At 36.7% G+C, this 13,342-nt stretch overlaps 1 protein-coding gene and 1 pseudogene across 1 annotated transcript; both read left to right on the forward strand.

Moving 5' to 3' along the window:
* The first annotated feature begins 6,154 nt into the window (after positions 1-6,154).
* Positions 6,155-10,006, forward strand: LOC110105283 (UDP-rhamnose/UDP-galactose transporter 1-like). Its single transcript, XM_020834723.2, has 5 exons — positions 6,155-6,601; positions 7,023-7,207; positions 7,295-7,495; positions 8,404-8,565; positions 9,385-10,006. Exons 1-5 carry the CDS (start codon positions 6,475-6,477, stop codon positions 9,730-9,732), a joined length of 1,023 nt encoding a protein of 340 aa, XP_020690382.1. The 5' UTR covers positions 6,155-6,474; the 3' UTR covers positions 9,733-10,006.
* Positions 10,007-10,751: 745 nt separating this feature from the next.
* Positions 10,752-13,342, forward strand: part of LOC110105285 — a 4,955-nt pseudogene continuing 2,364 nt past the window's right edge.

Here is a 13,342-nt window from a genome sequence, read left to right on the forward strand (position 1 = left end):
CCCTTGATCGTGAATTTTTACTGGGCATTTGAATGTCTTAATGATATCAAAATTTAGCGATCTTGGGCTCATTAAATTAGTCTCATCGAGCTGGTCGATTCAAATATAAGCATGTGTCACGTTTGGAAATTGTTTGGTAATCCAAATTATGGTTTGAACCTTCCAAACCTGCTTTGGGTATTTGATTTGGACTCATTTGGACTCGGATTAAGTCAAATTTGGTGTTGTTGGGTTCGTATTTTTGAGACGTACAGTTCGACTATAAGTTCACTGAAATAGGAGTTCAGATTGCCCCGGATTTAATTTTTGAAGTTTTCCACTTTATTTTGCATCGAGATTCGTGTCCGATCAAGATAATTTTTTATGATATCTCAGTTATCTTAATTTTTATATTTGATTGTATTAATATTGGCGAAATATTGATTACGAGCAGTTAATATTTTCGATAATCACTTTATGATTCTGCATCCATGAATTTGTGATTTTTCTTTTTCTTTTTTTTTTTTTAACAAATTTTTTGACCGGAACTTGTCAAAGTGAGAGAAGTTAAGGGGCAGGTTAGAATTAGTGGGGGCATGTGCCCTTCTACGTTATCCCTATTGAATTTGTTCGTAATTGGGGTGGCTCCTGTCATATTTATTTTGAAATAAAAAATTATGCAACTATTTATAATATGACAATTTTACTTTTAAATTCTTATGTAATTTGGTATATTATATAAATTATATTATATAAATTTATTATTTTAAATTTGAGACTAATTATTTCATCATGTTTCACTTGCCGTCCATTTGTGTTAGGTTTTTAATAGTTGTGTTGTGTCCTAAGCATTCGCAGCGATAAAGAAGTATAAAGTTTAATATCTTAGCATTGTACGAATGTCCAACAAATAAGTAGATGAAAGAGATAGCGTAGCATTCATAAGAGATACCAGAATTTTTATGTGGAAACCCCTGAAAAGGGGAGAAGAACCACGGGGCCTGGCCGGGTTTAAATGAATCCACTAGTATTTGCAATCGATTACCAATGAGGCCCTTCCTTGGGAGAAGGCGTTGACTTGATGTCACAAATGTACATCATATAGAACGCATTACACTGTGGGAGTTACAATAATCAACATAAACATGCTTGTTTGGCCGGCAGGACCAAAGTCGATAGGATAGAGGTCGGAAAGATCATAGTAGGCGATGGAGGTCGGAAGATCAACCATAGTAGGCAACAGATGTCAAAAAGACCATATTCGAAACGGAGGTCGGAAAGATTATAGTCGGCAAGAGACTGGGTCAGAAAGATCGTAGTAGTAGGGTGGTACTCCGGTAGAACTCTGGGTGTCAGGTGGTAGTTTGGCAGAAATCTAAGCCTCTGGTGGTGGTTTGAAAAAATGTCCAGGCCTCAGGTGATGTTTCAGAAGAAGTCCGGGCCTTAGGTGGTGGTCCGGTAGAAGTTTGGGCCTTAAGTTGTGGTTCGGCAGAATTCCGGCGTCAGGTGGTGATCCGGCGGAACTCCTAGCCCCAAGTGTTGCCCCATTGGAACACTAGGCATCAGGTGGTGTTTCGACGGAACTCCAGGCATCATGTGGTATCCTGATGGAACTCTAGCGTTAGGTGGTAGTCTGACGGAACTCCGGGCATTAGGTGGTGGTCTGGCAGAGCTTGGGGCTTCAAGCGGTGGTCTGGGAGAGCTTAGGACGTCAGGTGGTGGTTCCGCGGAGCTCAGGGCCTCAAGCAGTGGTTTGACGGAGCTTATGACGTATAAGGGTGTCAATTCGGGTCGACGGGTCTGGTTCGGGTCAAACCCGACTTGACCCGGACGTAAACGGGTCAACCCGAACCCAACATGTTTAGATAAATGAGTCATGAAGTTAAACCTGGACTCGACCCGCACGGGTTGCCGGGTTGACCAGACCCAACCTGTGAACCCCTTTGACTTGGTGGCACAACGGCAGGCGAGGCAGTGCCGAAGATGTTGCATTCTACACGGAGGCCGACGGAGTGGGAACTCGACAGGACGTTGATGGCAGCTGGTGGCCCGATGCGTTGTGGAGTGTGGATCGCGGCGTGGAGTCACCATTTGTTGACTAGGCGAGTCCGCGAGCAACGAACGTGTTAACGACTTGACCTTGAGTGTGGACCGCGATGCTTGATGTGGACTGCAGACGACTGGCCAAGCGAGATTAGTCTAAGTCATCCGGTGATTCCGGACTTTCAGTCCAATCCCTTTGAGGCAAAGCTGCAGAGGCTCTGACAAAGCAAGGCCAAATCCCTCGGGCCCGGGGCCTCCGTTTAGGAATCCAAATTCTCTCCCTGTCCAACATGGGAAAATTAAAAATGGAAACTCTAGAAGACTACAGAGGCGCCTAGCCTGGTTACCAGTTCAATTTTGGGTCAATTTCGGGTTACCGGGTTGACTCGGGCTGACTTATTTATTAAACGGGTCGAAAGTTGAGACCTGAACCCGACCCGTTTGTTAAACGGGTCAACCCTAACCAGGATTTTTTAGGTCAGGTTATTGGGTCGTGTCAATTATTGACACCCCTTACCCGGATTTTTTTTCATATTAGTACCTCATTTTTCTTTGGCTATAACATTTTAATCATTTTTTTAAAATTTTTTATCGTAATATTCTTAGAAACAAAATGTGAAACGAGTATATACGTGGAAAAAGTTGAATTAGGTAGAATACATATAAAATTAGAGAGAGTCATCTTAGATGGCTTGTTCACATAAAATGTCAACTTTCAATGACTTATTTAGGAGATTAGATGTATTAGATTCGGGCTATGTTAAGAAAGAGAGAGGTAAACCTAAAAACCTTAGTTATAAAGTATTATAAATGATATTTTTATTAGATTTAAATGAAAATTTAACTCTCATCAGGACACAACCAAGAAAAAATATTCATGTAGCCGATCCCATATAGTGCGACAAAAGCTAAACCGTAAAAATTATAACAAAATTACCATCCAATAAAACTTATAATACATATAATAATTTTAAAAAATATTTTAATAATAAATATTCTATCACTATTTTTATAGATAGTTGTAGACCCCTGCCATTAAAAGCTTCATTTAGCCACTTCTAATCAGTAATTGCAACATTGCAATTACTGATTAAAATGGCTAAATAAAATTTGTAATATATATATTTGTACCATATTGCCTGTTAGAATATAAGTTGGTATTGATAAGCCATATGTCAAAGCTTGGTTGAGAATCGCATCGATATATTTCTTGATCAGACCGGTCCAACAAAGTAAACCCAATTATGCCATATTAAATTCGGTCCATCTCAACCGGCAACCAGCGAGGCACTTGCCATTGGGCAGCCTCATGAAAAACGACCATTTTTTAAAATCCAGTTTGTAAAAATATATTTTATTGTTAAATTAAATTATATTGTCAAAATTTATATTACAATTATCTCAAATTAAATTAAATTGAGATTTATAATGGTATAATTTTGATCCATATATTTCAAACCAAAAATATTTAGTTCTAAGAGAGAGAGAGAGAGAGAGAGAGAGAGAGAGAGAGAGAGAGAGAGAGAGAGATTTGGTTTGGGAGATTTCAATCTATTTTTAGTTGACAACCAGATTTGAAAGTTGTCCGATTCGAGTTATGTTGTATTTTGACACTATCAATTTTCAAAAATACGAATTTTTTTTATTCTTTTGATCTAATTTATATTTTCGTAGTCTAAAAATGAGAATAACTCAAACTTTTATCTTATATATTTATGTAAGTTGTAGAGACGCGGATTCTAGATATTTTGGTCATTTTCTAAAATAATAAGTTAGTTGTATTTCACTATTTTGAATTGCGAATTTATGCTCAATAGTATATTCCTCTACCAATCGTTAATGCATTATGTTAAATTCTGAAATGAATTTATTTATATTTCTTTTTACTACAATGCAATGCATGATATTATTATTTAATTGAAATGTGTGATTATGAGGAGAACTTGTGTGTGTGGAGAAAATTCTATTCTCGTGCTAAGGACACATTCTGATGTTTTATGCACACACTGTTTTGGTGCTATATGCATATTTTTGTTCTCTTTTGCTAGGTATTGGGAGTTATGGGCAAATTATTACGTCCGGTGTCCGGATTCGTTTGGACACCAATCAAGACGTACAATGTCACCTAAATACACCGGGCTCCAGTGTATTTTAGTGACGTGGCACGTCTGGATTGGAGGTCCGAACGTCCGGTGACCGGACTTAATAATTTGCCCAACAATATGACCATGATATGGAAGTATTTACTTATGCTAGAGCTAAGACCAACATGCTAACAACTTCGTAAAGATTTGTAGGCTGAAGCATAGCCAAATGAAAGTACCAGCTCTCATGGGATGTTCTACATATCTTTGTATACCTAGCATCTCCAAGGGTTCAGATCATGTCGGTCAAGATAATGTTGTTGGGCCCCTCATATCTCTCACATTTTAAGATGGTCTCAAGGATATCGAACTTAACTCGAAATGAAGTATCTAAGTGCAATGAGTTTTTCTATTGAAAACGGAATATCAAGCTTTAACGTATAAATGAGGATGATTCCAATGAGTTAAATTGATAGCGCCATAATTTGATTAGGGATTGATACGTCATCACAAAATTATCTTGATCGGGCACGAATCCCGGCGCAAAAATCAAGTTGGAAACTTCAAAAATTAAATTCGGAAGCACCTGAACTCCGATTTCAGCAAACTTATAGTCAAACTGAGTGTCTTGGAAATACGAACCCAACGATACCAAATTCAACTTAATCCGAGCCCAAATGAGCCCAAATCAAACGCCCGAAGTGCTGTTGGAAAGCTCGTACCACAATTTGAGTTACCAAACGGTCTCCGATTTTAACGAGCTTATACTCGAATCGAACGGCTCGACGAGAAGAATCCAACGAGCCCAAGATCGCCAAATTCCGACATCACTAAGGCTTTCAAATGTCCAACAAACGATGAACGATCGAAGGATTCAACATCAACTATCCATTCGACCACTCCCTATTCGCCCATGATCTTTACACCTATTTACAAGTCATGCCACTCCATAAAAACTATAAATAGAGCCCTCATTCTTCACAAGAGGACTCAAGTGAGAAGAGAGAGAATAAGAGAAGAGAAGAAGGGGAAAGGGAGAATCATCTCCTCCTCGACCACCGCCGGAGTTCTTTCTGCCGCCTGAATACGCTGAAATTCTGCCGAATTTTCGGGAGACTCCTGAATTCTGCAGAACTTTGTAAACTTCGTTTCAATTTAGAAGAAATTGATTGTAATCTAATTATCCTAACTTGTGGGACAAATCAGCCTTTTTACCTCAAACAAACACCAGTGGAATTATTTCAACTGGGCGTGGCCCCCTGGTTTTTTTCCCTCTTTCGGGTTTTCCACGTAAAAATCCTGGTGTTATTTTATCTTATGTTTGTGTGTGCTAGATATTCGTACAATGCTCTGACGAAAATTTTCTAACTCTACTGCCGCGTATATTCTAGCCCGCAACAGGGATGAAAAGTGTTAAGCTTAACTTAGACTTCGTTTGTGATGATTTTTTTTATTGCTTCTTAAAGCAATTTTTTGAACTTAAAACAATTTTTTAGTTCAAAAAATTGCTTTAAACAGTAGTAAGAAAGATGTCCCAAATGAGACCTTAGAGGAAAGAAAAATATCTTAAGTTGATTTATACAATAAAAGTGCCTTAGATCCCATAGGATTTGACTTAATGTTTAGGTTCAATTTCAGACAAAGTGGTTGAAGAATTGTGAGATTTACATATTCATATATTTAACTCATAATTTTTTATTTATTTATTTACATAACTCTCTAATATCTAAATGATATTAAAAAGTATGTATTATTATATACATTTAATTTTAAATAAATTAAAATTAGTGATTTTTAATACATAAAAATCTACAGTACCTATGTAATTTCTAAAAAATTAATCAATTAATTATAATTTTATAAAAGTACTCATTTTTTTAATATTTTGCACAGCCTATTTAAAGATGGTAAATAACAATAAATAAAATATAGCTCAATGATTGGGAGCTTTTGAGACTTTTACAAATTCACGCGTGCTTAGTAAATTTCAAAAAAGATAAAAATAATAATGAAGAAAAAAAAAAAAAATACAAGGACAGCTCGACGGCAGGGAAGAGAAAAGTGTATTCTTCGTTGGTTCTTCCTTCCTTCCTTAGCATTCCAGGCTCCTCAGCATTCCAGGCTTCGCTGAGACTTCTTTCCTGCTTTGTCATATGTAATAGGATTTGAATCCTCCTTCTCCTTTGGCGGCGCTGTGAAGGGTTCTCAAAGATCCCATCTTTACCCCGATTGCTCGACAAATATAATCGCTTTTCCCGACTCTCTGCTGCTCATCTGTTTCCCAAGTTCACATCTCGAAGTCTCTGCCAATTCTTCTGTTACCGCTGTTTTTTGTTACTGTTCGGTTTCGGTTAGGCTAGAGGCGAGGATGGATTCCGAGAAAAAGCCGCGGGTATCGAACGCGGGGGCGTGGGGAATGAACGTAGTTAGCTCTGTTGGCATAATCATGGCCAACAAGCAGCTTATGTCGCCTAGCGGCTACGGATTCAGCTTCGGTATTCTCTCTTTTCCGATTTTTAGGGGTTTGATTGTAGTCTTGTCCGTCTTAGATTTGATTTGTTAGTCTATTGCAAGAAAGGTCAGATCTGTTTTGAAAGTTCCTAATATGTGCTTCTCTGAATCTTCCATTGGGCTGGTAGAGTGTAGTTGAAGCTGAGATGTTTGAGCCTTCGAATAATTTATTACGCCTTGACCTTGTTTGTTTTAAATTTAAGAACCTTTAAGATTGTTACTTGTTTAGTTTTTTGCAGCCTGTGGAATCTTGCATAACTATCCTTAACCACGCGTAATGGAAAGCTGTTATTTTTCCCACCGATTTATTTATATTAATTGTTTTTAGCATCTGTAAATTTTTAATCTGATTTCTTATATGATTTTTGCTTGAAATTTAAATAAGCCTGCTTTGAAACTCTGCAGCAACAACGTTAACTGGCTTCCACTTCAGTGTGACGGCTCTTGTCGGTTGGGTATCAAATGCTGCTGGGTTGTCTGTGTCCAAGCAGATTCCTTTGTGGGAGCTTCTATGGTTTTCGATTGTTGCAAATCTTTCAATTACCGCCATGAATCTAAGTCTAATGCTTAACTCCGTTGGTTTTTATCAGGTTTGACGCAGATCTATCATTTTGTTAAGTATGATCAGGCAAAGCTTATTTATCTTCTAATATTTTGTTGTTTTATGTGACATTTAGATCTCAAAGTTGAGTATAATACCAGTGGTTTGTATGCTGGAATGGATATTAAACAACAAAAATTACTCCTCCAAAGTGATTATGTCTGTTGTTGTTGTGGCTTTTGGCGTTGGCATCTGTACGGTGACTGATGTGGAGATTAACATGAAGGGCTTTCTTTGTGCCTGTGTGGCCGTCTTCTGCACATCACTCCAACAGATTGTGAGCATTTTAACGTTTGCCTTTACATTTTCATATACTCAATGCAATATGATTTTCCTCTCTTGCATCATTTTGCTTTTGTTTTTGTAAACTAGAGACTTGAAATCTGTAATAGCTGAATTAATGTTGTACTAGAGAGATATATTCATTCTCCTTAACTCTTTCTCAACAGTTTGATCACATCATTGAAATAATGTTGTATATTTTTGTGCTTGGAAATGAATGGTAAATGACATGAGATGGTTTTTGGATGCAATATTGCCTTTATTTCAGGCAAAATTTTCTGCATCTTGGTTGCTTGATGATAGTATTCCTTATTGGGAGAAGGCTCATGAGAAAACCTATTATAAATTTCATTCATTGTATATTTATATTTCCTGATTTTTTTTTTGTTTTTTTTCTATTTTTAATAATATGCTTTCCTCTTTAATTTAACTGATATGAATTTCTATTACTATGGTTAATTGTTTATTTTCCAAATCCTTATTATGCTTTATTGGTAATTTGTTTCATGTATTCAACCCTTATAAAGCATTTAGGCAACTTTCTCGTCCTCATACTGTGACATAGCTAACCTTTGGCTAAGAACATTTAGTTTTTGGCTGCCAAAGGGCTAGTGGTGCTTGTAATTTGTTAGCTATAATGGTCAGTATTACCATTTTCCATATTCATAAAAAAAAAAAAAATCAAAAGAATGCTGGAGCATTGAATCTAATTAAAATTGTTGATTGTGCTTTGTTAAGATACCGCCTTATTTTTCTTTATTATTTGATTTGTATTGCAAAGTCTATATTTGAACCTTCTGTTGTTTTCAAATGTCATGGTTTCTTTGGCTTCTGATGGTTACATGTATTTCTCCATTGTTCTATCTGGTGTGGCTTATTATTATGCTTCTTTTTTTCTTCCAGACTATTGGCTCTTTTCAGAAGAAGTACAGCATTGGTTCATTTGAGCTCCTGAGCAAAACAGCACCAATACAAGCTGCATCACTTATCGTGTTGGGTCCATTCATGGACTACTGCCTCAATGGGCAGTCAATCTTGAAGTACCATTTCTCTACTGGAGCATTAGTAAGTCTCATCTGTCCTTTTCAATAAAAGCATGCTAACAAAGTTCGGCGATTTACTCCATCATACTATGCTTCTAAAGAATTCATACTGGGAAGAAAATGGATTTGAATGTTGCAGAATATTTACTTGGGGCCGTATGCAATCACTTTTTATTTTTTAATTTATATGGAGTATAATTTTATTAGTAATAGATCTAGTTGGGGGTTTGCGACTTTAGACGATCAAGTCATTAATGAGAGTACACGTTTTAGATATATTGGGTCTATTGTTCAGAGTGATGGTGAAATAGATGGGGATATTATTAGTAGAATTCAAGTTGGATGGTTGAAGTGGAGGAATGCATCGGGCTTGTTTTGTGATAGAAAAGTTCCCCTCAAACTAAAGGGAAATTCTATAAGATGGTGGTGAAATGCAATGCTTTACGGTGCAAAATATGGCCATTAAAAGAGAAGCATAATATTAAGGTACGTGTTGCAGAGATGAGGATGCTCAGGTGGAAGAGTGGCTTTACTCTTAGTGACAGGATACAGAATGAGCATATATGTGAAAAAGTTGGAGTAGCTCCAATGGAAGATAAGATTAGAGAGAGTAGTCTTAGATGGTTTGGTCGCATAAAATGGCGGTCTTCTGATGACTCAGTTAGGAGAGTAGATGTATTAGATTTGACTTAGTTAAGTTCTTCAGCACAATTAATGCATTAAACTCTGTATATTCCTCATAACATAACATCACCTTTTTTTGGTACAATCTGGTTGCTCTTAACTTGAAGAGAGTCCACAGGCAGATTTCTCATTGAGCTATTATGTTTCATTGTTACAGTTTTTTATAATTCTTTCCTGCACATTGGCGGTCTTCTGCAACATGAGCCAGTATCTTTGCATCGGCCGGTTCTCGGCAACAACATTCCAAGTCCTGGGTCACATGAAGACCGTATGCGTGTTGATTCTCGGATGGATATTGTTTGACTCTGCCCTTACCATCAAGAACATCCTAGGAATGTTACTTGCAGTGGTAGGCATGATTGTCTACAGTTGGGCCGTCGAATCCGAGAAGCTGGCGAAGCTTGCTGCAAGTGCCATAAGTGATGAGGAGAATGTGAAGCTTCTCAAGGATAGATCAAATGGTGTTACAGAATCTGATGTGGAGCTTGGCCAAACCAAGAGTTGAGATCTCATAACCCATTTTATATGTTAATTATTCTTTTAAATTATATGTATTTCTCTTCTTGTGTTGAGTCTCCAATTATTCCATTCTTTCTTGTGCCTCAAGTGAAGCCATGTGATTTTGGGGGGAAGGGTGGAAGCTAGAAGCCTAGAATCTTTAATTTCCCCTATATCAGATATCAGAATCTCTTTTAAACTATATGTACATTGTGCAGCTTGTCATATAAGAATCCTATATTCCTGAACCGCCAATCTTAATTAATTTTGCATTTATTGAAGTCATTCTTTCCCATGGATGATTCTCTCTTCTTTTATATTCTTTGCAGTTTCTCATTGTATTTTCTTTTTGCAAGTTCTTCTTTCTGAACTAATTTGTTGTTGCAGTTTTGTCTGATTTGTGATTTGTTTCAGAAGTGAACGAAAACTTTTAAGAAGAATGAATATAAATACACGACCTATGTTGCACCGATATACTTATTTATGAATGCGTGCTGTATTCGATACGCCTATATACGGATACGCTTCCGATACATGTCGGATACGGCTTTGCCGTATCCAATTAAAATACTATTTAATTTCAAAAGGACGTGTCCGTTGAAAAAAAAAAAAATCAGAAAAAAGACCCATCGTATTTACTTCCGTGGCTGCGAGCGAGGTTCTCTCATTTCCGAGATGGATTTGAGTCTCTTGATGATATGGGAATATTATAAATTGCTAATCTTTCACTTGATGAGCCTAAATTAAAAGCTATGATATTTATTGAAGATGATATAGAAGTTCAAAGACAAACCACTTAGGAAGCTAATCATATCATTCCTTCTATTGAATAGTTGAAACTTCATGTGCTAGACAATTTATATTTATGCTTTTGTTGTTATACTAGACATTTAATGCTTACTTTTACTTTGATATTATAAGCTACAAGGCTACAAATGATGTTAAAGGAAGATAAGTCTCTGGCCATTCTTCTGTTACCGGCTGTTTTTTGTTACTTTTCGGTTTCGGTTAGGCTAGAGGCGAGGAATGGATTCCGAGAAAAAGCCGCGGGTAATATCGAACGCGGGGGCGTGGGGAATGAACGTAGTTAGCTGTTGGCATAATCATGGCCAACAAGCAGCTTAATGTCGCCTAGGCGCTAGGATTCAGCTTCGGTATTCTCTCTTTTTCGATTTTTTAGGGTTTGTTGGTATTCTTTGTCCGTCTTGGAATTTGATTTGTTAAGTCTATTTGCAGAAAGGTCAGATTCTGTTTTGAAGTTTCCTAATACGTGCTTCTCTGAATCTTCCATTGGGCGGTAGAGTGTAGTTGAAGCTGAAGATGTTTGAGCCTTCAAATAATTTATTATGCCTTGATCTTGTTTGTTCTAAATTTAAGAATCTTTTTAAAGATGTTAATTGTTTAGGTTCTTTGCAGCTTTCTGGAATTTGCCAATAACTATCCTTAACCATGCTAATGGAAAGCTGTTATTTTTTCCCACCGATTTTATTTATATAAATTGTTTTTAGCATCTGTAAATTTTTAATCTGATTCTTATATGATTTTTGCTTGAAATTTAAATAGCCTGCTTTTGAAAACTCTGCAGCAACAACGTTAACTGGATTTCCACTTCAGTGTGACGGCTCTTGTCGGTTGGGTTCAATGCTGCTGGTTGTCTGTGTCAAGCAGATTCCTTTGTGGGAGCTTCTATGGTTTTTCGATTGTTTGCAAATCTTTCAATTATACCGCCATGAATCTAAGTCTAATGCTTAACCTCCGTTTGGTTTTTATCAGGTTTGAACGTCAGATCTATCATTTTGTTAAGTATGTTTCAGTGCAAAGCATATTTAATCTTCTAATATTTTGTTGTTTTTTATGTGAAATATAGATCTCAGAAGGGGCAAAGTTTGAGTAAATAAACCAGTGGTTTGTATGCTGGAATGGATATTAACCAACAAAAATTATCTTCCAAAGTGATAATGTCTGTTGTTGTTGTGGCTTTTGGTGTTGGCATCTGTATCGGTGACTGATGTGGGATTAACATGGAAGGGCTTTTTCTTTGTGCCTGTGTGGCCGTCTTCTGCACATCGCTCCAACAAGATTGTGAGCATTTTAACGTTTTGCCTTTACTTTTTTTTTACTCTAAAGATGCAAACATATGTTTTTCCTCTCCTGCATCATTTTGCTTGTGTTTTTGTAACATAGAGAACTTGAAATCTGTAATGCTTGAATTAAAAATCTTCTTCGCTGCTGATGTATTGTCCAGCAGTATTAGGGCTGCAGCAAACGAGCCGAGCCGAGCCGAGTATGTGAGTGTTCATGTTTGTGTTCAATTTTAATATCAGTTTGTTCAACTTTGGTTCATGTTTGTTTCGAGCTTTTAAATTGTTTGTGTTCATGTTTGGGTTCAATTTATTTATGAGTGTTCATGGTTCGGTTTCATGTTTAGTTTCATGTTCGTTCGTTTAAGTGCTTATAGAGCTTGTTCGCGAACATATTAACGAAATTTTTTTTAACTATCAAACAAATACGTTCATGAACATATCTATGAACAAACATATTTATAATAAAACAATTGTCTATATAACAAAGGTAATGATTATTTATATTTTATTAATTTTTAATAGTTAAATTTAATTATTTTTATCGGAGCATTATTCAACGAAGTTCAAAAATCGGAACACGAATCGAGCTTGTTCACGAACTTCAAATGAATGTTGTTCGCGAACATAAATTGAGCTGAACGCATTAGTGTTCAAGTTTGTTTATTTAAGAATCGAGTATTTAAAATATTGTTCAAGTTGTTTTGTTTATTAATTAAACGATACAAACGAGCTTTAATCGAAGTTCGAACCACGAGTAGCTCGTCGAACATTTGGTTCGCTTACAGCCCTAAGCATATATAAAAAAGTTTTGTTAAAAGAAGTTAGGTGACATATTACTCATCATAAGGATGACTTAATGTTTACGGACATGCAGTCTTCCAAACTTCAAGATGGTAATCAGATAAGGCTAGTTTCTACTAACATTCCATGGCACATGGAAATGGGATGTACATGATGTCACTGAATAATAGTTTTTGTAATGATCATCTGAACACTAGCTTAGGGCATCTTCCAACCGAACTCCAAAAGCTTTGGAATGACGTTCGCTCGTGAAGCTCCCAGTCGACGGTAAAACTTCTGCTATTTGGTTGCGCCGTGAATAGTGGAACGCCAATATTGGCGTTTGCACTGTTCATCTTTTGCTTTTTTTTGTCTCTACTACCGAACTTTCCAAAGAAACGTACGAAAGAGAAAGACTATTACCTTCGCAAAATGGGGCAAATGGAGTTCGATTGGAGATGAATCACGCATTTTTGAGTTTCACGGCATTTTTTGAGTTGAAAAATCGAGATTTTCGGTTGAGGTGGTCTTAGGTTTAAGCACATCGTGAGTGCGATGTCATGTTATTAAATTCTTGTAACTATGCATGTTTCAGATCAAGCAGTCCTTCAGTCATGAGGTTTCCTACTCATATTTTAAACAACGATTCACTTAAGCATGGGTTCTATTAGAGAGAGATATTCATTCTCACTTAAACTAGTTTTCATCATCACATCGTTGAATAATGGTTGTATTCTTTGTGCTTGAAAATGT

The sequence above is a fragment of the Dendrobium catenatum genome, unplaced genomic scaffold (assembly GCF_001605985.2).
Source record: "Dendrobium catenatum unplaced genomic scaffold, ASM160598v2 fragScaff_scaffold_716, whole genome shotgun sequence".
Lineage (NCBI taxonomy): Eukaryota > Viridiplantae > Streptophyta > Magnoliopsida > Asparagales > Orchidaceae > Dendrobium > Dendrobium catenatum.

Coding starts and splice junctions, on each gene's coding strand:
- LOC110105283 (XM_020834723.2), top strand. CDS start 6,475: ATGGATTCCGAGAAAAAGCCGCGGGTATCGAACGCGGGGGCGTGGGGA. Junction 7,208..7,294: donor ACTCCGTTGGTTTTTATCAG/GTTTGACGCAGA, acceptor TGTGACATTTAG/ATCTCAAAGTTGAGTATAAT. Junction 8,566..9,384: donor ATTTCTCTACTGGAGCATTA/GTAAGTCTCATC, acceptor TCATTGTTACAG/TTTTTTATAATTCTTTCCTG.